The sequence below is a fragment of the Hypanus sabinus genome, chromosome 3 (assembly GCF_030144855.1).
Source record: "Hypanus sabinus isolate sHypSab1 chromosome 3, sHypSab1.hap1, whole genome shotgun sequence".
NCBI lineage: Eukaryota > Metazoa > Chordata > Chondrichthyes > Myliobatiformes > Dasyatidae > Hypanus > Hypanus sabinus.
In genome coordinates, this window is record NC_082708.1 from 108,417,576 (window position 1) to 108,438,832 (window position 21,257).

General features: G+C 36.8%; 1 protein-coding gene across 1 annotated transcript in view; it reads right to left on the bottom strand.

The window, feature by feature from the left end:
- LOC132391564 (protein ZGRF1-like) overlaps positions 1 to 21,257 on the bottom strand; it is a 93,889-nt gene that overhangs the window by 39,652 nt on the left and 32,980 nt on the right. Inside the window, exons 15-21 of the mRNA XM_059964922.1 lie at positions 18,828 to 19,435; positions 15,043 to 15,181; positions 12,033 to 12,217; positions 10,304 to 10,503; positions 8,928 to 9,070; positions 8,040 to 8,186; positions 2,762 to 2,876 (exon numbers count right to left, since the gene is read on the bottom strand). Coding sequence (XP_059820905.1) covers positions 2,762 to 2,876; positions 8,040 to 8,186; positions 8,928 to 9,070; positions 10,304 to 10,503; positions 12,033 to 12,217; positions 15,043 to 15,181; positions 18,828 to 19,435 — 1,537 coding nt within the window. The remainder of the gene's footprint in view (positions 1 to 2,761; positions 2,877 to 8,039; positions 8,187 to 8,927; positions 9,071 to 10,303; positions 10,504 to 12,032; positions 12,218 to 15,042; positions 15,182 to 18,827; positions 19,436 to 21,257) is intronic.

The window sequence follows — 21,257 nt, forward strand, 5'->3', positions numbered from 1 at the left end:
CATCCTTTATAAAGTACTCCAACTTCTTACTAACCACTAAAGTCAGGTCAACTGGCCTATAATTTCCTGTCTTTTGCCTCCCTCTAAATGGAATGACATTTGAAACTTTCCAGTCTTCTGGAACAATTCCAGAATCTAGAGATTCTTGAATTATTACTACTAATGCCTTCACAATCTCTTCAGCTATCTCTTAAATAACTCTGGGATATAGTCCATCTGGTGCAGGTGAATTATACACCTTCAGACCTTCCAGCTTCCCAAGCACCTCCTTTTTAATAATAGCAACTACACTCACATCTGCCTGAAACTCTTTAATTTGTGGCATACTGCTGATGTCTTCTACAGTGAATGCTGACACAGAACAGTTATTAATTTTGTCCACCATTTCTTTGTTCCCATTACTATCTCTCCAGCATCAATTTCCAGCAGCCCAATAGACTATAATTCAGCATGGTTTCCTCAATGGAAAAGCCTGCATGATAAATCTGTTGGAATACTTTGAAGACATAACAAACAGGATAGAATCAGTTGATGTTGTGTTCATGGATTTTCAGAAGGCCTTTGGCAAGGTGCCACACATGAGGCTGCTTAACAAGCTATGAGCCCATCGTATTAAAGGAACGATTCTAGCTTGGATAAAGCATTGGCTGATTGGCAGGAAGCAAAGTGTGGGAATAAAAGGAGCTTTTTCTGGTTGGCTGTCGGTGACTAGTGGTGTTCCACAGGAGTCTGTGTTGGGACTGATACTATTTACGTTACATGTCAATGATTTGGATGATGTAGCTGATGGCTTTGTTTCGAAGTTTGCAGACAATATGAAGATAGGTGGAGGGTCAGGCAGTTTTGAGGAAATAGAAAGGCTACAGAAGGACTTAAAACAGATTAGGAGAATGGGCAAAGAAATGGCTGATGGAATAAGGTGTCAGGAAGTGTATTATCATAAAGTTTGGTAGAAGAAATGAAAGGGTTGACTATTTTCTAAATGGAGAAAAATACAAAAATCCGAGGCACAAAGGGATTTGGGAGTCCTTGTGCAGAATTCCCTAGAGTTTAATTTGCAAGTTGAGTCTGTGGTGTGGAAGGCAAATGTGATGTTAGTGTTCATTTTGAGTGGACTAGAATATAAAAGCAAGGATGTAATATTGAGACTTAATAAAGCACTAGTGAGGCTTCATTTGGAGTAATACGAGCAGTTTCGGGCCCCTTATCTTAGAAAGGAAGTGCTGAAACTGGACAGGCTTCAAAGGAGATTGATGAAAATTATTCCAGGATTAAAGGCCTTATCATATGAAGAGTGTTTGATGGCTCTGGGCCTGTATTCACTGGAATTTAGAAGAATGAGGGGTGACTTAATCGAATGGTGAAAGTCCTTGATAGAGTGAATGTTGAAAGTATGCTTCCTAAGGTGGAGCATCTAAGACCAGAGGACACAGCCTCAGAATAGAGGGATGTCCTTTTAGAATGGAGATGAGGAATTTCTTTAGCCAGAGAGTGGTGAATCTATGGAATTCATTGCAGGTGTAGATGCCAAGTCTTGATGTATACTCAAGGCAGAGGTTGATAGATTCTTGGTTGGATAATGCATGAAGGGCTATGGAGAGAAGGCAGGAAATTGGGGCTGAGATGAAAAATGGATCAGCTATGGTGAAATGGCAGAGCAGATTTGATAGACCAAATGGCTAATTCTGCTCCTATGTCTTATGGTCTTATTATAGCCTTAATATTCACTCTCACCTCTCTTTTACTCTTTATATAACTGAAAAAAAAACTTTTGGTATCCGTTTTTATATTATTGGTTAGCTTATCTTCATATTTAATCTCCTGTCCTAATTACTTCTCTAATCTTTGCGGTATCATATGCCTTCTCCTTTGCTTTTGTCTTTGAAAATCTTTGTCCTTCAACTTAACATTGACTTCCAACTAATATGTCAAGTTAATTAACGTGAAAGCAATATTATATAGTATTCTGTGTTCTACATACAATGACACCACCACCACTGACAAATGTGGTATTGTACAACTGCTAGAGAAACTCGCAATGTAGACTTCCCATATATTGTGCAGATGTTAATAAATAAAGAGCCTTTCTTGTATTATTGTTCTTCAATTACAGCTGCTTATTTGTTTAAAGCAGAGGCTTCCAACTTTTATTATGTCATGGACCAATACCACTAAACAAGGGGTCTGTAGACCCCAACTTGGGAACCCCTGGTTTAAAGCATGGATTTGTAAAATGCTGAAATTATGAGCTCTTTCCATCCAATACACAATCTATTGCTTCATGCACTGAACATAAACAGAAGCTTTACCATAATTATCCAAGTGGTTCAATCAGTATATATGGAGGCACAACAAGATTAACTAAGACACCTGCACAAGATTGCTATACAGGAGAAAATACGTGATTTGAAACAGGATGATCTGGACTTCCTGCTGAAAACTTTGGCACAATGCTGGAGGAACAATGGAAATGCTCAAAAATATTTCACATTATGAGATTACTTCATAAATTCTAATCCTAATGCTTTGGCCTTGGTATCTCTAATACCCGAGTTTAAATTACCATGCCCTTCATCCAAACAAACTAAATAATTGTAATTAGCAGTTTTCCCTATGGAAATCTACTTTACTAACCAAAAATCTATTGATCATAATTCCACAAGTTATTAAAGTTTCCAAGACAATATCTGCTTAAATAACCATTACTTACCAATCATGGTAGTTCAACTACCAGAGCAGAATAAAAGTATGAATGTCTTACATTTTGAGCAAGTGTGGCATCAGAGGAAGGGAAGCTAGGTGAACATTTTCCTGCAGATTTCTCAGAGAAGTTAGCTCCGTGCTAACATTACCAACGAACAAAGCATGAACAACCACTGGGAAAGCAAGACAAAAAAATTAGCTGCCTTCTATATAATTGTAAAGATTTTAACCAGATTTTTTAAAGCACTGACTTTATTTGACAAACAGAATTACAGACAAAAATAGCTATATATTTTTGCTTAAATTTTAAATTGACAAAGCGATGTAGGAAACATTGCTAAAATCAATCTCATCATAGCCCAGTGGGACAAATTCAGTGAAGTTGGTAAAGTCAGGGAATTGGTTTGTGCACTGTTCATTCACCATAAGACATTATTTAAATTATATCATAATCAAGTAACAATATTCCCAAAAGCTAATACAGTAAAATTTTATAACCTTGCTGAATTTCTGTGCACAGCAATCACAGATTATCTTTTCTGCTTCAGATTAAGTGCATACTTAAAATTAAAAGACTTTTACATCTGCACTTAATCTCAACCAATTAAGAAAAAAAACATATCATGGGCTCCACTGGGGCAGCATGGTAGCGTAGTGGTTAGCACAAGACTTTACAGAACAGGCATCCCAGGTTCATTTCCCGCCGTTGCCTATATGAAGGCTGTACGTTTTCCCCATGACCACATGGGTTTCCTTGCACAGTCCAAAGACATATCAGTTGCTAAATTAATTAGTCACTGTAAACTGTCCCAAAATTAGGCTCAGATTACATCAAGGATTGCTGGGCAGCTTTGCTCGAAGGGCCTGCTCCGCACTGTATCTCAATAAATAAATGATGCTTCTTTAGCTCAAACTAGTTAATGCAGTATCATAGCATGTTAATTGATAAGATAATTGAAAATTTAAAAACAGAATAAAATTGCATCAATCATTTATTTTTAATATAACAACTTTTGAACTTCTTCTGACCAAACTAACTGGTTGTGTATAGTAAAAAGACAAAAACCCATGACAATGGTTATGTACCTGGCTAAAGTTCTACATCAAATTAAACATACATTTTACTCATCCCTTTTGCTTCATACTATTCTATTTTAGAAGCATCATTTCTAGCTAAAGTATAGTTGTCCTTTTTCATTGAATGTGCCATAACCTTGCTGATTGAGATTTACACAAAGTACTCAATGAGGCATTTATTGTACGGTATGTAAGCATGATAACTTGTTCCTGAGTTTTTCAACCAAAGATCTTAAAGCAACATATGAATAATAATGCACTGCCATCAAGGTAGTAATCTTGAAGAATAAGTTCATTTCCTCCCCCACCTCCACTACCATTCACCCCAGCCACAGACCCACAAATACCTCTGAGCTACGTGAACAATATCAACAACATTCTTATCATCACTGCTGAGACAAATAACCAGGAGCCATTTAAGGGCCGTTGGATCAAAGCTATTGTCAGCAGCAAGACAGAAAATTAACTGGAGATTAGACTGATGGGTGGGGAAGAATGATTCAATATCAAAGTCTAGATTGAAAATGTAGTAAGAAGTAAGGAGCTGGTTTACTGGAGGGAGCTGAATAATAAAAGATGAGAATGGAGCTGAAATGAAAAACATTGCAGAACCTAGAAATCTAAAGAAACAAAAATATTGAAAAAGAGTCCAGAGATCAAGAAGTACCTGAAGAGGAACAGTTAAGATTTTATGTGAATAATTTTTTTAAAATTAGAGCCTGGCTATGATCCCATTAGAGTGAGGAAATTATGTCCAACATTGCACTTGTGAATACAAAGTGAAAGGAGTGACTAACGATAACCACTCCAGGAATAGAATTGTATAGCATTGAAATAAGGAATTTGGCCCAATATGCCAATGTTGGCTAGGTAATGCCTTCTATATATCAGCCCATCACCCAGTACTAAGGTTGCAGACCTCTGGCCCACAGGTTTCAACCAGCTTCAACTGCCCTATCAAGCAGTGCTTTCCAGATACCACTCTCTGGGTGAAGAAGGTTCCCTCATACCCCCTCAGAATCTCTTCTCCCTTATCCTAAATCTACATTTTCTACTTTTATCTATATCTGATATGGGAGAATGTTTTCAGCAGATGACCCTATTGATACCCCTCTTAATCATGTCTCTTTTAAAAAGTCTCTGCTCCAGGGAAGAAAAAATCCTAGCTTCTCCAGTCTCTCCTCGAGACTAAACTGCTCAGTCTCAGGCAACCTCTTGGGGAAGCTTTACAATGCTGCCCTTCATGACTAGAACTGAATGCGTCAGACCTGACAGACTGGGCTTGGGGTGGGGGGGGCTGCTTTGTTAAGCACTTTCAGTCTGTCCATCACAAAAACCAAGATCTCCTAGTGGCTACCCATTTCAACTTCCCATTCTGACATGCATATCTGAGGCCTCCTCTACTGCCACAATGAGACCAAATTCAGGTTGGAGGAGCAACACCTTGTATTCTGTCTGGATAGTGTCATTGCCGATAATAAAATTAAATAACTGGAGCCAGAACACATGCACTCTTACGATTCAACCACACTTACTTTTACTTGTGCACAAGGAAAACAACATGGTGCCTGTCACCACACTGTTCTGAAGCCAGGACAGAAAACTGCTATTTTTTTTATATAAAGAATTGTATTTTCAGTGACAGATATTGACTATTGTATATGTTTGAATTCCTTATTTGGAAGATCAATTGCTAGTCACAATAGAGCTGTGAAAAGCCAATGAAAATGACAAGCTGGCAATCGATGCTACCTGGGAGTTGGTAAGACAACTGTTCATTAGTTGTTGGGCGTGTTTCACATCCTTCCGTTATTCCTATCTCATCCGTCTCCGGCACCCACTATTGTGTAAGGCTTCACTCATCTGGCTTGACTACACTCTGCTGCAGTCACTCTGACCTATTTTGTCTATAGTAAACAAGGGAATATCTGGCTGTCTTACTTCAAAGGTATCCCTTGTCTGGACTTGACTACACGCTGCCACAGTCATCCTCACCTGGATGTGGTTTTTAAACCTTGCCTTATCACAACACCCACAGCAGCCTCCAACTTGATGGCATGAACATTGATTTCTCTGACTTCCAGTAATTACTCTCTCTTCCCTCCTCCTTTCTTTTTCCATTCACTATTTTAGTTCTCCTCTCTTTACTCCCATCACCTCCCTCTGATGCCCCTCCTCCTCCCCTCTCTTTCATGGTCCACTGTCCTCTCCTGTTGGATTCCTCCTTCTTCAGCATCTTCCACCTACCACCTCCCAGCTTTTCACTTCATCCGCCCTCCCCGCATCCAAATCAACTTCCCCCTCACCTGCCAGCTTGTTCTACTTCGAAAATCAGTTTTGTTTGTAAATGAATTCAGTTAGGATCTTGACTAAACCTTCTGTTCCACACACTGATGACCATAATAGGCCTTTAGTCATTAATATACTTACAGAATACCTCTCTGGATTTATCTTAATCCTGTCTGCCAGTGATTTCTCATGACCTCTCTCTGCCCTTCAAATGTCTTTTTTTTAATACTTGTGATAGAACTCCCTCATGATTTGCACCTTATAGTTAACATATGCTTCCCCTCCACCTTTTTTTTTTAAACCAACCCTCAACATGCTGAGACATTCAGGAGTTCACTATACTCCTTCCTCCTGGCTTGTACCTTAACAGGATCATGTTTGCCTTGAACTCTTGCTGTTTCTTCTTTGATTACTGTCCACTGCGTAAATGTAGACTTGTGTGCTCATAATCAACCTTTTCCAGGTCCTCTCTTTACCCCATTTAAGACCTTAATTACTAGCCATCCCCATTCTTTTCCATAACCACCTCAAAATACATGGAGTATTCGTCATTATGACAAAAATGATCCCCGACGCGACAGCTACATCCATCAAGATAAAGTCTAGTAATATTCTTCCCCATGCAATTCCAATTAGTATATGGGAAACTGAAATCCACTAACCCAATGAAATTACATTTATTACATCTCTGCGATAGCTGCCTACATATTTATTCCTGCCTTGTTGACTGGTGAGAGCTCTATAGCAAGTGAGGACACATCTCTTGTTTCAAATCTTTACCATAAAGAGTGATTTGAGAAGTCTTCCATGACATCCTCCCTCATTAATAATGCAGCACTATCTTTGACTATCTGTGTAATGGCTCCTCTTTCTTTTATATCCCTCTCTGCTTCATTTGAAAATTCTATACCCTGGGATATTGAATTGCCAGTCATGGCCACACTTCAATAATGTTTCCATGGTGGCAACAGTATTATAGACCCCTCATATTAATTAAAGGTATGAATCTCCTTTATTACTTACATCCTTTGCAATAAAATAGATGCACTTTCACTTTGAATTCTCTTATTGTTCATTTATTCTCAAAATAGCTGATCTCACTAGAGTTTGAAACATTTTTAAATGCTGCTGGAAGGGAAAGAAACTCAGCATCTTTCTCCACCTTTTTAAACAATGTAGGCCAGTGGCCCTGGACATGCTCAAATCTACAATAATGCTCACTATCGTAAACACGAGAAATCCTGCAGATCTGCTGGGGTCCACTATTGTGTAGCGTTCCCGATACGGCCTCCCCTACATTGTTGAGACCAGATGCAAGTTGGGGGACCACTCCGTCGAGCATCCCCGCTCCATCCATCAGAAGTGGAACTTCCCAGTGGCCTAACACTTTAATTCCGATTCCCATACCCATTCCAACAAATTATTCCCTGGCCTCCTCTTGTGCCAAGATGAGGCCATCCTCAAATAAAAAAATTCCTCTCCCTCCTTCTATTCAACACTCTGGCCCTTGCTTCATATGCCTATCACCTCCCCCTGGGTCCCCTCCTTTCCTTTCTCCTATGGTCTCCTATTCTATCTGATTCCTTCCTCTCCAGCCCTTTATCTTTTCTACCCATCTGACTTCACCTATCACTTTCTAGCTATCCTCCTACCTGCATCCCCGCCCCAGCTTTTTATTCTGGCACATTCCCTCTCCTTTCCTAGTCCTGAAGAAGGGCCTCAGCCTGAAATGTCAGCTGTTTATTCATTTCTGTGGATGCTGCCTGAACTGTTGAGTTCCTCCAGCATTTTGTGTGGTCACTATCATGTTTTACTCAAGGCAAAAAGCATCTTCTTAATGAAAAGATAATTTGGACTCTAGCAGAGAGACATACAATATTAAGAAGATCTCATAATATACACACCAGAAATTTTTAGGGCTGAAACTGGTTGGGAGAGAAGAGAAATTGAATACAAAATAAATTTCTTACTGTCTGCAGGCCAGTTAGAAGGAGAATAGCCTTTCAGTGGGAGAAGTTCTATTTCACTGGTTGATGATGGCCCATAGAAAACACTGCATGCAATGAAAGTGTCAAGCGGATCAAATTTCAATGTTTTTGATATAACCCAGAGATCATCTGACAAAAGCAAAAATTGGGAAGAGGTGATAAATTAAATATAATCGCAGTTACATATTTTCAATATTTTGTTTTAATATTCAGGACAGGTCTAATGAAATAAATTGTATGTCTTTCCTTTTTAAATTACCTTTAAAAAGTTCAACTTGAATTTATTTTGTTAACGACACTATTATGTCAAACTTACCATACTAAAGACATTATGACACAAAGGGAATATATCAGTGAGTTTACTGGTGTTTTACAGCAGCTGCTATTTTTAAATAGCATCTGTACCAATGCTAAAGGAGAGATTCTGCAGATGCTGGAAATCCAGAACAACACACACAAAATGCTGGAGGACCACAGCAGGTCATGCAGAATCTATAGAGAGGAATAAACTATCAATGTTTTGGACCAAGTCCTGAATTAAGGTCTTGGCCTGAAACATTTACTGTTTATTCCTCTCCATAGATGCTGCCTGACCTGCTGAATTCCTCCAGCATTTTATGTGCGTTACTCTGTACCAATGCTGCCCTGATTCAAGGCATATAATTGCCTCCCTTATTCTCACCAATCAGAAAACTGAACTCACAGCTGAACACATATCTACATGTGAAGTTAATGTTCTAAATTTTTCTAAGAGCATATCATTGGCAACACAGAGAAATGTTTTCCCAAGTGTAACTAACTGAAAATTCTACGAAACAATATATTGATGCAAAATTAGTATTTATTCCATTGCTGGAACAGTTTATGCACCTTTACTGTAGACTGATGAGTGCTCTTTCCTGCTCAACCAAAGATACAATTTAGTCTTACAGCAGTTTTCCAAATTCTCATCCTTTAATGATTCTTTCCACTTGCCACGATAAAATTGTTTTCTTTGAAAACCAGATGCTTTCCTAAAGGTAGTCAATATGAAAAATCAGTCTTTCAATATATAAAAACAGTATATCAAAATGAATGAAAATAAGTAAAATTAAAATTTTACTTGAAAAGCAATTTAAATTCAGTAAAGTATTGCATGACATCTTTAAATAAATTCAATCATATATGAATACCCATGAATACAGCCAAACAAAACAATGTTCCACTGGGGCCAAGGTGTAACACAGAGTACCAACACTTGTACATAGCACAAGGTATATATAAGATAACAGTAAACATGTAGTCACACGAAAATATATAACATAGCCCAAGTCCCTTAGTGATTTGTCCTGTTCATTGATGGTGCAGGATTGTTGTTGGCAAGAACAAAATTTCAGTAGTCCGCAGAGAAATGCACACAATCAATCCAGCTCGTCTTCCACCAAATAATCAACTAAAATGCCAGTAATACCCAGTAAGTCATGCAGCATCTCTTGTATGAGGAAAGAGTTAAATGATGCAGATCTGGAACTTTACATCAAAACTGTGAAGAGAGGAAACCAGGTAGCTTTCAGTAGCAGAAACAGTAGTGGAGCAACAGGAAGAATAAAGAACATCTAAATGGCCGAGACCACTTGAAAAACTTAGAAGTAAGAATAGTGGTTGAAACACATTACATTTCTTTGTTTCGGTAGTGTGTTGTTAATAGCGTGGCTTAGGAACAAACCCAGCTTTGGGATATTCAGAGGACCGAATTATACAGGTTTAAAAGAAACTGAGGTAAAGTGATGTCAGACAGTAATTCTGATAAGTTCAGAAAGCAAGAATAAATTACTTTCAATTGGAGAGATCAATATCAAATTTGGAAGACAAAAATGTACTCTGACAAAAGATCAGGCGCTGTTCCTCAAGGTTGCAGTAAGTCTCATCGTAAAGTTCAAGATGCCACAGACAGTTAAGTCAGAATGGGAGAGGAAGAGTGATGGTTCAACATCACTCCTGCAAACTGGAGATAGATGCTTGGCAAAGAAATCAGCTAAATGTGCTTTGTTTCTCCAGTGTAGAGGAAACCACTTGGTGAGTATCAAATGCCACACAACAATTAGAAAAACAAAAAATAAATCATTGCTTCTTCTAAAAAGACTGTTTGGATCCCTGTTTCTTTGGATCATAAACCAGCTTTGACATAGATATAGTAACAACATTTTTTTTAAATTACGGTTTGATGTTGAATCACTAATACTAAATACAACAGCATGAAGACACACCTTATGTGGAGTTGACATTCACAGTATAATGGAACATTTTGGCTTCTAATGAAGGCACCCAAACTCCGGGCATCAGTCAGCTCCAATTTTGACTGAGGCTCTAATTTCTGACTCAATTCAATGGGCTGAACAAGATCGAACCACTTGAAAAATTTACACTGGTCGGTTTTTGAGGCATCACAAGTATAAAATAAACGACCCTGAAAAGAAAGTAATGCAATTCAAATTTTAGAATGACATTCAAATGGAAGAAAACAAATATCTGAACGGAGACTCAGTAACTCGTCATATAGAAAATACTAGTACTTTGATGTCTTTTGACCAACTTTCCAACAAATTTAAATTACCTAAATCTAATTTTTTCAGATATCTACAAGTCAGAAATTTTTTACATAAAGTTCTACCATCTTTTCCCAATTCAACTTCAATGGATTTCTCAGATTTGATTTTTACCTTAAATCCTTGTCAGAAGGGATTAGTAGCTTTTATTTATAATATGATTATGAAGATACAACCAGAAATATCAGATAGAATTAAACAAGAATGGGAAAAAGAACTTCGATATAATATATCAACAGATAAATGGGAAAAAATTTTACAAATGGTTAATTCCTCTTCTATATGTGCTAAACATGCTTTAATACAATTTAAAATTGTACATAGAGCTTATATGTCTAAAGATAAGCTTGCTCGATTCTATTCTCATATTAACCCTCAATGTGACAGATGTCATTCAGAAGTGGCTTCATTGACCCACATGTTTTGGTCATGTCCCACTTTACATAACTATTGGAAGGACATATTTGCTACCATTTCCTCAATTTGGAATATCGATTTACAACCTCATTTTATTACTGCAACTTTTGGTATACCAAATGAGGATGGTAATCAATTTTCCCCTTCAATCAGACGAATGATTGCTTTTGTAACATTAATGGCCAGAAGGTCTATATTACAAAACTGGAAAGAAGTAAATCCTCCTACCACGTTTCAGTGGTTTTCTCAAACTATTTCTTATCTGAGCTTGGAAAAAATTAGAAGCACTATTTTTGACTCATCAATTAAATTTGAAGAAACTTGGGGACCGTTCATTCGACATTTTCATATGAATTAATTTGGCCTTTTCCAGACCTTCTTTCTGCTTATTCTTGTTCAGGTATGGAGTTCCGGAGTTTTTTGACACTATCATATACTTATAAACTGTTATTATTGCCCATGTTAGTTTAGTTTAGTGTTTTTTTTCTCAATATATATATTTTTTTTACATATTTTCAATTTTTTTTTCTTTTGACGATTATTTTTGTTTTTTTTCATATATAATTATATAGACTTGATTGATTAATGTACTTTTTTTGTTGATGTTTAATAGGATATTATTATCTTATTACTAATGCAATTTCAAGTCTATTGTATTCATAACCTATTCATTATTATGTTATGTTTTTTTTATATATATATATGAAACTCAATAAAAAGATTGAAAAAGAAAAAAAGAAAGAAAATACTAGATGTTTGAGGCGATTTTTAAAGTGGATCATGGGTATTGGAACAAATTTTAAATGTTTTAACATTTTAGTATAAAATCGATTAAAATAGATTTGAACTTTGATGTTATTTTTCACTGTTTTGAACATCTTTACATTTTTAGTATGAAAAATGATAATAAAAGCATTTGATTGTACAAAAACCTTTAAGGTTTAAGAAATTATTACTTAACTGAAAATATTACCTTATTTGGACCTTCCTTTTTAACCATGACAAGCTTGGCAGGCTGTTGATGTTGACAAAGGGGGACATAATTTCCTTCTTTTTTAGTATTGCTTGCTTTTTCTGAAGAATATTGAGACATGTCAACTTTTGACAAAGCTCTGTGAAATTTTTGAGATAGATCATAGAGCAAAACGTTGAGATGTTCTGAAAAATAAATTCAGAGCCTAATGACTTCAAGTGAAGTGTACAACCTGTTTTTAAAGTTAGCCAGAAAATACTAGACAGGTGAATAAACATTCAAATAGACACCGTACAAATTAAAGATCACACCTCGCAGTTTTTAGTCAAAACCTAAGTACTCTAGATCAATTTGACAATACACAAAAGTTCTGATTGTAAACTATGCCTGCCTCAAAATAATCCCCTGCATCTATAGTTACCTTTAGCCGGAGGGCGCTTTAAGAATTATCTACAGTACACGTATACTTTCAGCAGTAAACCAGAACCAAGGATCAGAACTTAAACTTAACAATGATGAAACTGTATTTCCTCAACCACTTCTCACTTCAATATCCCAGTTTCTCCGTGGATTGTCACCTCATCGTTGTGGAAAAGCTTGTGTGGTCCTGAGATCCTGAGAGCGAAGCCGTCTGGAGCTATGCTCCTGGTAGGGTCACCAATGGCGATAAGGTCGAGGGTGAGGTCCCTGACAAAGAACAATCCAACCAAGACCTCAATGGTGGAACAGGCAGACGAAGTTACTTCGAACTCAACGGCTGTGAAGGCGGATGAAGGCTGCAACAAATCCATCAGCTCCAATTGTCATGAAGTATCATGTGCTTCTTGGAGTGCAACATCAAGTACACATTAAACAAATACACGCACAGGCATCTTCGCTCTGTGGGCCACATCTATAGATCAACGGAATGAAGACCATCATCCTCAACCTCGAGGGATAGTCACGACAATATCCCAGATTATGCGTGAAGGTAATCAAACACTGACTAACCATGAACGTGAATAACAAGTGGCTCAGATCCTATTTGTTAAAGTCAAATAAACACAACATCTCTCAAAAGTAAATTCCAGATCCCTTTTAACATCTCCAAGTGTCAGTTCATTCAGAATGCCCAATTTCTCCTAATAATGACACATTGGAGTAAGAAAATTTGATGAAAAAATATTATGCAACACCTGTTTTAATCCAGTAATAATGCATTGCTGGATGTGGTTCTCAACAACAATTTCAGACAACTAAAATAACATAAAGCACTTCTGAAATAACAAGTATAATGTAAATAGGTTCACAAGGGAAATCAGTTATATTCAACCCAAATGGTTTGAATGGAAAATGCAAATTAATCAATAAACATGCATAAAAGAAATAAAACCTGCAGGTTTTCACTTTTAAAAATATATACAGTAGGGATATAGTAATATGCTCCTATTGGTAGAAGGCTTAGAACAAAAAATGTAATTATAAAAAAGGCTTCTGAAAAATGCAAGATCTTGGGCAATAGAACCCAATGAACATTTGGTTCATTACGAGAATGCCAAGGGTCAAGAAGCAAATGAAGTCACTATTTCTAAGGAGAAGGTGCTTGGGAAGCTAGAAGATCTGAAGTTAGATTAGGTGGACTAGATGGACTATACCCCAGGGTTCTAAAAGAAATAGCTGAAGAGATTGTGGAGGGATTAGAAGTGATCGTTCAACAATCACTAGATTCTGGAGTCTGGAAAATTGCAAATATCATTCATTCTTTAAGAAGGGAAGGAGTCGGAAGAAAGGAAATTATAAGCCATTTAGCCCAATTTCAAAAGTTGATAAAATATCGGAGTCCTTTAAGGTTGAGGTTTTGCGGTATTTGGAAGCACATGAAAAAATAGGCCAAAGTCTTCCTTAAGGGGAAATTTTACCTGACAAATCTGTTGGCATTCTTTGAGGAAATGATAGGAAAGATAGACAAGGGAGAGCTGATGGATGTTGTTTATTTACATTTTCAGAAGGCCTTTGACAGGGTGCCACATGAGGCTGCTTCACAAGCTAAGGGTCCATGGTATTACAGAGATACCAGCATTGTCATCAGTGTGCACTTGGGTTGAGTTTCTGCTGTACTTATTCTACAAATATTATTCTTTCAACAAGTAAAATGCAAACAAACTTTTGTGGGGAGTCCAGCTGAGAAGGATTCCATTAATAGAGTCAATAACATCTGTAAGGTTAAGAAGAAACATGTTTAATGGCTAATGCTATTCCGTGCATGTTTCTTGGAATGTTGAAGAATGTATGTACATTACATATCTTGAGGGCATCCTTTCCTGAAAGCAGAACATCATTTACAAATGGATTCCCAATCGTGATCATGATTGCTGTCCAGAATTTTCATCTTCTTTTGGTTGCTGAGGCCAAATACAAAAGCCGTTAATTGACCCTTTTTTATTTGTTTAACTGCTATGAACTGGATTGCTTTGCATTTAATAAGGAAGTTAAATATCAGATCACTGTGGGTCTAGAACTGTATTAAAATATCAAATAGAATGGCAGATGTCCTTTTTTGAAGAACAACAGTGAACAATTTGGTGGCTTTGTGTCACTGTACCTGTATTTCATTCCAGAATTAATCTATTTAACTGAATTGAAATATCCTAGCTGTTAATTATTCTAAAATTAAACCAGTTAACAATTGGTCCTTGCTAGTGATAGTCCAAATTTATTTAAAAACAACACTTAGAGACTCATGAATTAGATTTGATTTATAATTAAAGATTATCACTGTTGGGTTTGGTAATTACAGGACTTGTAAACCAAATGATAGTACTTGGCTACAATGATACTAACCAATCCACAACCAACCATTTGTGACTATATTGGGAGTTTTGCATGCAATTTAATGTCATGAGAAATGAAATCTAAGAAAAAGGTTTTCAAGCCTGATTTTCTATTCAGTTTGATCATAGGACTTTTCTATCTCCATATTTCCATCCTAGTTTTACGTCCTTGTATTTCCTTATTCTACAAAAATACATACCTGTTATTACTGCTATGAAAACGTCTTTATAATGTGCAGCATTGAGGAAGGTAGCTGGAATAGTTACTTGTCTCTTAAGAGTCTTCACTCCTTGTGCTACATCAGGTTTGGGGAAGTGCAACTCAGAAAGTGAGGTGATCTGTATCAAAAAAAAAGTAGAGACAACAATCAGAATAAAATTACTGTTTCCTGAAATTCCTAGAATACCCTTTTCAATATGCTTGCATTCCAATTTTGTTTATTACTTTAATGATAATCAAAATAAAGGAAAAAAGATCATGAGAAATATTAACTCACAACAACTTAATAATCACCTAAAAGCCATTACCATAATCATAAATCCTGACAGTAGAGAAAGCCAATCCACCAATTGAATTATTATGGTGATGGGTGTATTAAACACCTAACTTCATGTACAATTATAATCCATGTTTAATATTATAAGCTTAAACTAATTTGGTGGATGAGATGGATATAAGAATGTAAAGGAAAAATAATGCATAAACAATTGGAGTAGTTGGTATCAGAAAATTTGTATGGTTTCAGAATGAATCTGATTAACAGCATGGCACGGTCTCAGATACCCTTACAGTACAAAGAGGGAGAATTTTTTTGTGTGTTAAGAGGAACTTTCCTGACAAGCATGTTCCTGGCCAAATGAGGAAGGAAGCTTTACTGGTTTTGGTTTTTGGAAACAAGTGAAGCAAGTAAAGAAGGGCAAAAATACAAGGAATAATGATGAAACTACAGTTTTTTTAAATAGCTATCAAAATATCCATGGATTACTCAAGGATAAAGGTAATCAATAGAGAAGACCCAGCTCAAATGGAAGAGTGCTGATTTGGATAAACTGGAATCAACGACTGGCTGACAAATCTATATAAATGAATGAAGAATTGCCTTTGAGCAAGATATATAATTAAAGTCGGAAATCCCTAGACGATAAAAAGATGGAATGACATACAATTGAAAAGTATGTATGATGATTTCAGCTGATCATCAAAGTTAAAGCCATTGGAATAAAATCTCAATCCTACTTTTGGCATTCTCACAAGTTTTACTCCCGAAGCTGGAACCTTGTTGATGCCCTATGGCAGACCAGATGCCAGGGTTGTTACAAATGAAAGAACATTCTTGTCACTTTTTGTTTTGTAAAATTACCACTGATATTTTGATACCCAGGCAATTAAGATCAGCAGCTGCAAAATTAGCCAATTCATCTGTTGGTCCTGGAAGTTAATGAGACTGAATGCCCACATGAACTTCCAATTTGCTGCCATTAAACAACAACTTGTCTGCTCACAGTGCTCCTCTTGACATCAAAAATAAGGCCACAATAGCTAAGAACTCATCTAGGCCCTTTGTTTTATTGTCTCTCCACTTCAACTTCAAATCACCCTCTGATGAAAGACACCTCCCTCTTGCACAAGTTGGTGTCCCCAGTTGTCTTACAATTTTGCATGCTCAAACAGGGCTTAAGCAGTTAGTGGAGTGCTACTCCACAAACAATAATAGGACTGGGCACAGTCAGGATTTACAAGAGAAATTACCAATTAACCTTTGTTGTTTCTGAGGCTAATAAGCAGAATAGATAACAGGCATTTTGATTTTCATAAGGCCCTCAATCAGATACCAGACAAAAGATCACTTTAAAAAGTACATTGTATGAGGTAATATACTAGCTAGATTGAGAATTGGATAATGGATTAAAAACAGAAACAGTGGATGGGTTACTGCCTGGTTGGAAGGCTGTAATAATGGGATGCCACTGAGATCACTGCTGGATCTCTGGGGATTGAGTGGAAAATGTTCCAATTTGCTGATGATACAAAGCTAGATAGCAGTATAAGCTACGAGGAGAATGCAGAGGTACTTGAAGGTGTGACTAGGGAAGGTTACAGTGGATGGAATAAAATATGAAAAGTGTGTGGTCATAAAAAATTTAAAAATATTTTTCAAATAGTGAGAGACTGAAAGATGTCAGTGTTCTGAAAGACCTGCATGTCCTACATCAACCACTGAAAGTTAACATACAGGTAAAACAAGCAAATAGAAGGTAAACTGTACATCAGGCTTTTTGACAAGAGGGATTTAAATACAACAGTGGAAATGTCCCACTGCAATTATATATAGGGTTCTGTTAAGAGTGCAATGTAATTAATAAACTGGTTGGCCTTCCAATGTAAAGATGAATGTACGCACAATATGACAGCAGCAAAAGTTCACAAGGTTGATTCCTGGGGTAGCAGATATGTCATATGGGAACAGATTTAACAGTCTGGATTATACTATCATAAGCTGAGAAGAATGAGAGGTAACCACAATGAAACATGTCAAAGTCTTAAAGGGCTTAGCACTGTGGATGTTAAGTTGATATTTCTCCTGGCTGGGGTACTTAGAATTACGGTTCAGACTGCAACTAAGGGGAAGTCATTCAAGACAAAAATAAAAAGAAATTTCTGTACCAAGGTGGCTGTAAACCATCTCAAGAGATGTATGGGGAGCTTAAAATATTCCTGACAAAGATGCATTAATTTTAAAGGAATCAAGGGAAATGGAGTTAGGTTGAGTAGCACGAAGGTGGAGGATTAGCTTTAATAGTTATGAGCAACAGAGCCAAGACAAGGGCCTGAACTCCAGCTTATTAAGATTTTTTGGTACACTTTCAAGCTCAGGTCTTGCTTTTATATATCATGGCCTTCCTGTTCCTGGACCCTGCTCTTGCCCAGATACAAGCTGTTGCTTTTGTTCCTGAATGTTGATATTGTGTGTACTCAAGCTCTCCAGTGGAGAATTGTTCCTAAATTTGACTATAATGTCCAATTATTTTCATGCTTGGTTTGTTAAATAATTCACATTAAAAAATATCCATCTTTTATACATAACTTATTTATTGGCTAAAAGTCCCACAATTATGATGAATGACATTTCACATAAAATCTTGTGTTTATAAAATGTAAGATGCAAATCAAAAAAGAATGATTGGTTAGATTAATTCCAGAACAGAGAAAATATTGAGCAGAAGATACAGAAAAACTGCTGGAACTTTGGAGAAAGAGGGATTAATGGAAAGCTAGTCAGAGAAATAAACAGTGCAAAGTCAAACAGATATAAATACGAACAAAACTATCTGACAGGTCATTACAGGATGTGGAAGTCGTATATAGTACACTGAAGAATAACTCTCAAGATTTTTTTTGAGCATGCATTAAAAACAAGAGGGAACCAAAGGAGAGAACAGAATTGATCAATGATAAAAAAAAAGAGAACTTCCGTTTGGAGTCAGAGAATGTTGGCAAAGTATTAAATGAATTGGTATTCACTAAGAAGGACATGGAAGAGAGCGAGTTCAGTATTATGTATTCTAATAAGCTAAGGCATTTTGAGATCTAGAAGAAATTGGTGTTGGGTCTCTTGAAATATTGGGTAAATTCCCAAGGCCTGGTGGGATTTATCCCATATTATTGAGACAGACATGGCAGGAATAGAGCAGGAACATCCATGTATTTTTTGAAGAGCAGACCAAGGTGACCGTTGATGATAAAACAGTGGGTGTTGTCCACACTGAATTGGTAGATGGAATGCTGAAATGATTGAGCAATAGAAGACAATGATCAACACCCTTCCATCACAAGGAATGGAGTAATATGGACTATGTACAGACAGAAGGGATAAGCTTATCTTGTTATCACCACAAACGCAGTGTACCAAAAGGCCTATTCCTGTGATGTACAGGTCAATATTGTAGGTAAAAATGTTACAGATAAATCAAATTATTCACTTACGTTAGAACATTTCCTGTTAAGAATACAACTTGCTTTGCGTGGTACACTGTACCCTTTACATATGGAACTAATGCTTGTTGCAGAACAGGTTTTATTTTCTGCCAATATACTTCCATTCTGTTTGAGCAGTTCGTCTTTTATTAGCTGAACAGAAAGTGACTCTTTTATATTTTCCTGAATTGCTGGTGCTTTTTCATTCCCTTGCTTAAACATATGATTTTCTTCACTGTGGTCATCATCATTCAGGGATGCTGGATTGGTTGGTGTTGAAATTTGATATTTCAGCCACTTGTTGGATCCACTTTGTAAAGCTGAATGAAGGTCTATTGGTTTTGAATATTTATTGATGTAAGGATCAGTGCTTTCAGAAATATTACAATTATTGTTCATGTACTTTTCTGAAGAGTCACATAAAACCCGACTATTCACTGTATAAATAGCTGAGCACTGAGTGTGGGGTTCAATTACACTTGAAAAAAAATTTGATGGAAGAGCCTGACTGGTGCTTTTGTTTGTTGCAGGCAAAGTTACAAGAGGACTTCTTAGTCTTAAGGCTGGTTGGATTCTCGACTCTCCATCTTTCACAAAACTATCAGCCGTTTCATTACCTGCAAATGACAAGAACATTATGGGTTGTGAATATAGTTAAATCTGTCAACACTCACTAGATACATAAATTGCACGCAAAACTCATTTCCTTTCTTACCTTAGCCTCTATCTTTACCCTCCTTCCTTTACACTCAAACAATGTGCTAGGAACTCCTGAATAACGTTTCCAAGTTATACAGCATTAACAGTGGTTTCCAGTTAATTGGGACGCCTCAATACTTAGTATATTTTGGCCCAATTAAATAGCTGACTCAATTAACCAAAGTTTGATGAAAATTGTAAAAAAAAAAGGTATAAAAAAGATAAACTACTGTTTGGTTAATAAATTATGTATTTAAATGAAATACAGAACAAATTAGAACACTACTAATACCACTAGTCTTATAAAACTGCATATTAATTCCTAATAGTTATTGTCAGAGGAATTCAATGGCATATGCTGTGTTCTTTTAATTGACAGCAAATTAACAAAATCTGCGTAAACACCTAGTGCAGATAATGAACAGCCATCATAACATGCTTTCAATGATAACATCTTCCAAATCTTCATTGTTGTAACATTCAAGATGATTGTCGATACCTTCAAATTTTTCATATAACTTGTTCACTAACTTGTTGAAGTAGTGAAATTGTTTCATTTTCACTCCCAGCAATTTCTGATATCTCCAAGTCTGAATGTTTGAAACTGCAATGAGCAAAACAGTTCTGAATTGTCTTACTGCTAGTTTTTACCAACTATCAGTGACAAAAATCACTGCTTTTTGAACACAAACACATGCAACTGATTATGGGTTGTGAATTCCTGTGCTGTACAGGTCAATATTGTAAGTAAAAATGTTACAGATAAATCAAATTAGTCACTTACGTTAGAACATTTCCTGTTAAGAATACAATTTGCTTTGCGTGGTACACTGTACCCTTTACGTATGCCAGGGCTGCTAAGCTTTTCTAACATTTTGTCTGTGTTGCTTTCGATTTCTAGCATCTGCAGATTTTCTCATGTCTTTATTTTCTCGATTAGTTTTTGTTCTTTAAGAGCTGTCCCAAATAAGCAGCTACCCTGATTAACCAAGGCCTACTTAATCAGAATCCATTGTATTCATCCCATCTTATCCCCTCCTTACCACATTCCTGATATATTTAGTTTTTCCCCCCCTCCCTTTTTTTTCCCTCTTTTTTGCCCATCACTCTGCCTGTTCTCCATCTCCCTCTGGTGCTCCCCTCCCCCTTTCTTTCTCCCTAGGCCTCCCGTCCCATGATCCTTTCCCTTCTCCAGCTCTGTATCCCTTTTGCCAATCACCTTTCTGGAACTTAGTTCCACCCCATCTCCTCCGGTCATCTCCTATCATTTCACATTTTCCCCTCCCCCTCCTACTTTCACACCTCTTACTATCTTTCCTTTCAGTTAGTCCTGACGAAGGGTCTCGGCCCAAAATGTCGACAGTGCTTCTCCCTATAGATGCTGCCTGGCCTGTTGCGTTCCACCAGCATTTTGTGTGTGTTGCTTGAATTTCCAGCATCTGCAGATTTCCACATGTTATCTCCTTAGCCAATCCTCTATTCTTAGACTCTTCTCTATTCCATTAATTTCTTAACAAATTTCTACTGTCCATCCTTTACATTTCATACACAAGATATATATTCTGCTTGCTCAATCAAATTAGTAACCACTCAATTTCCTTGCTTGGAAGCTGGCATTGTATATTAAACTGTCAGTTACCAAATTCACTTCATAAAATGAACATCATCATTATATTGCTGCTAAATATCCACATCTTCTGCCCCTATGTCCTTGAAACCTAGTATCAAATCTAAATTTCT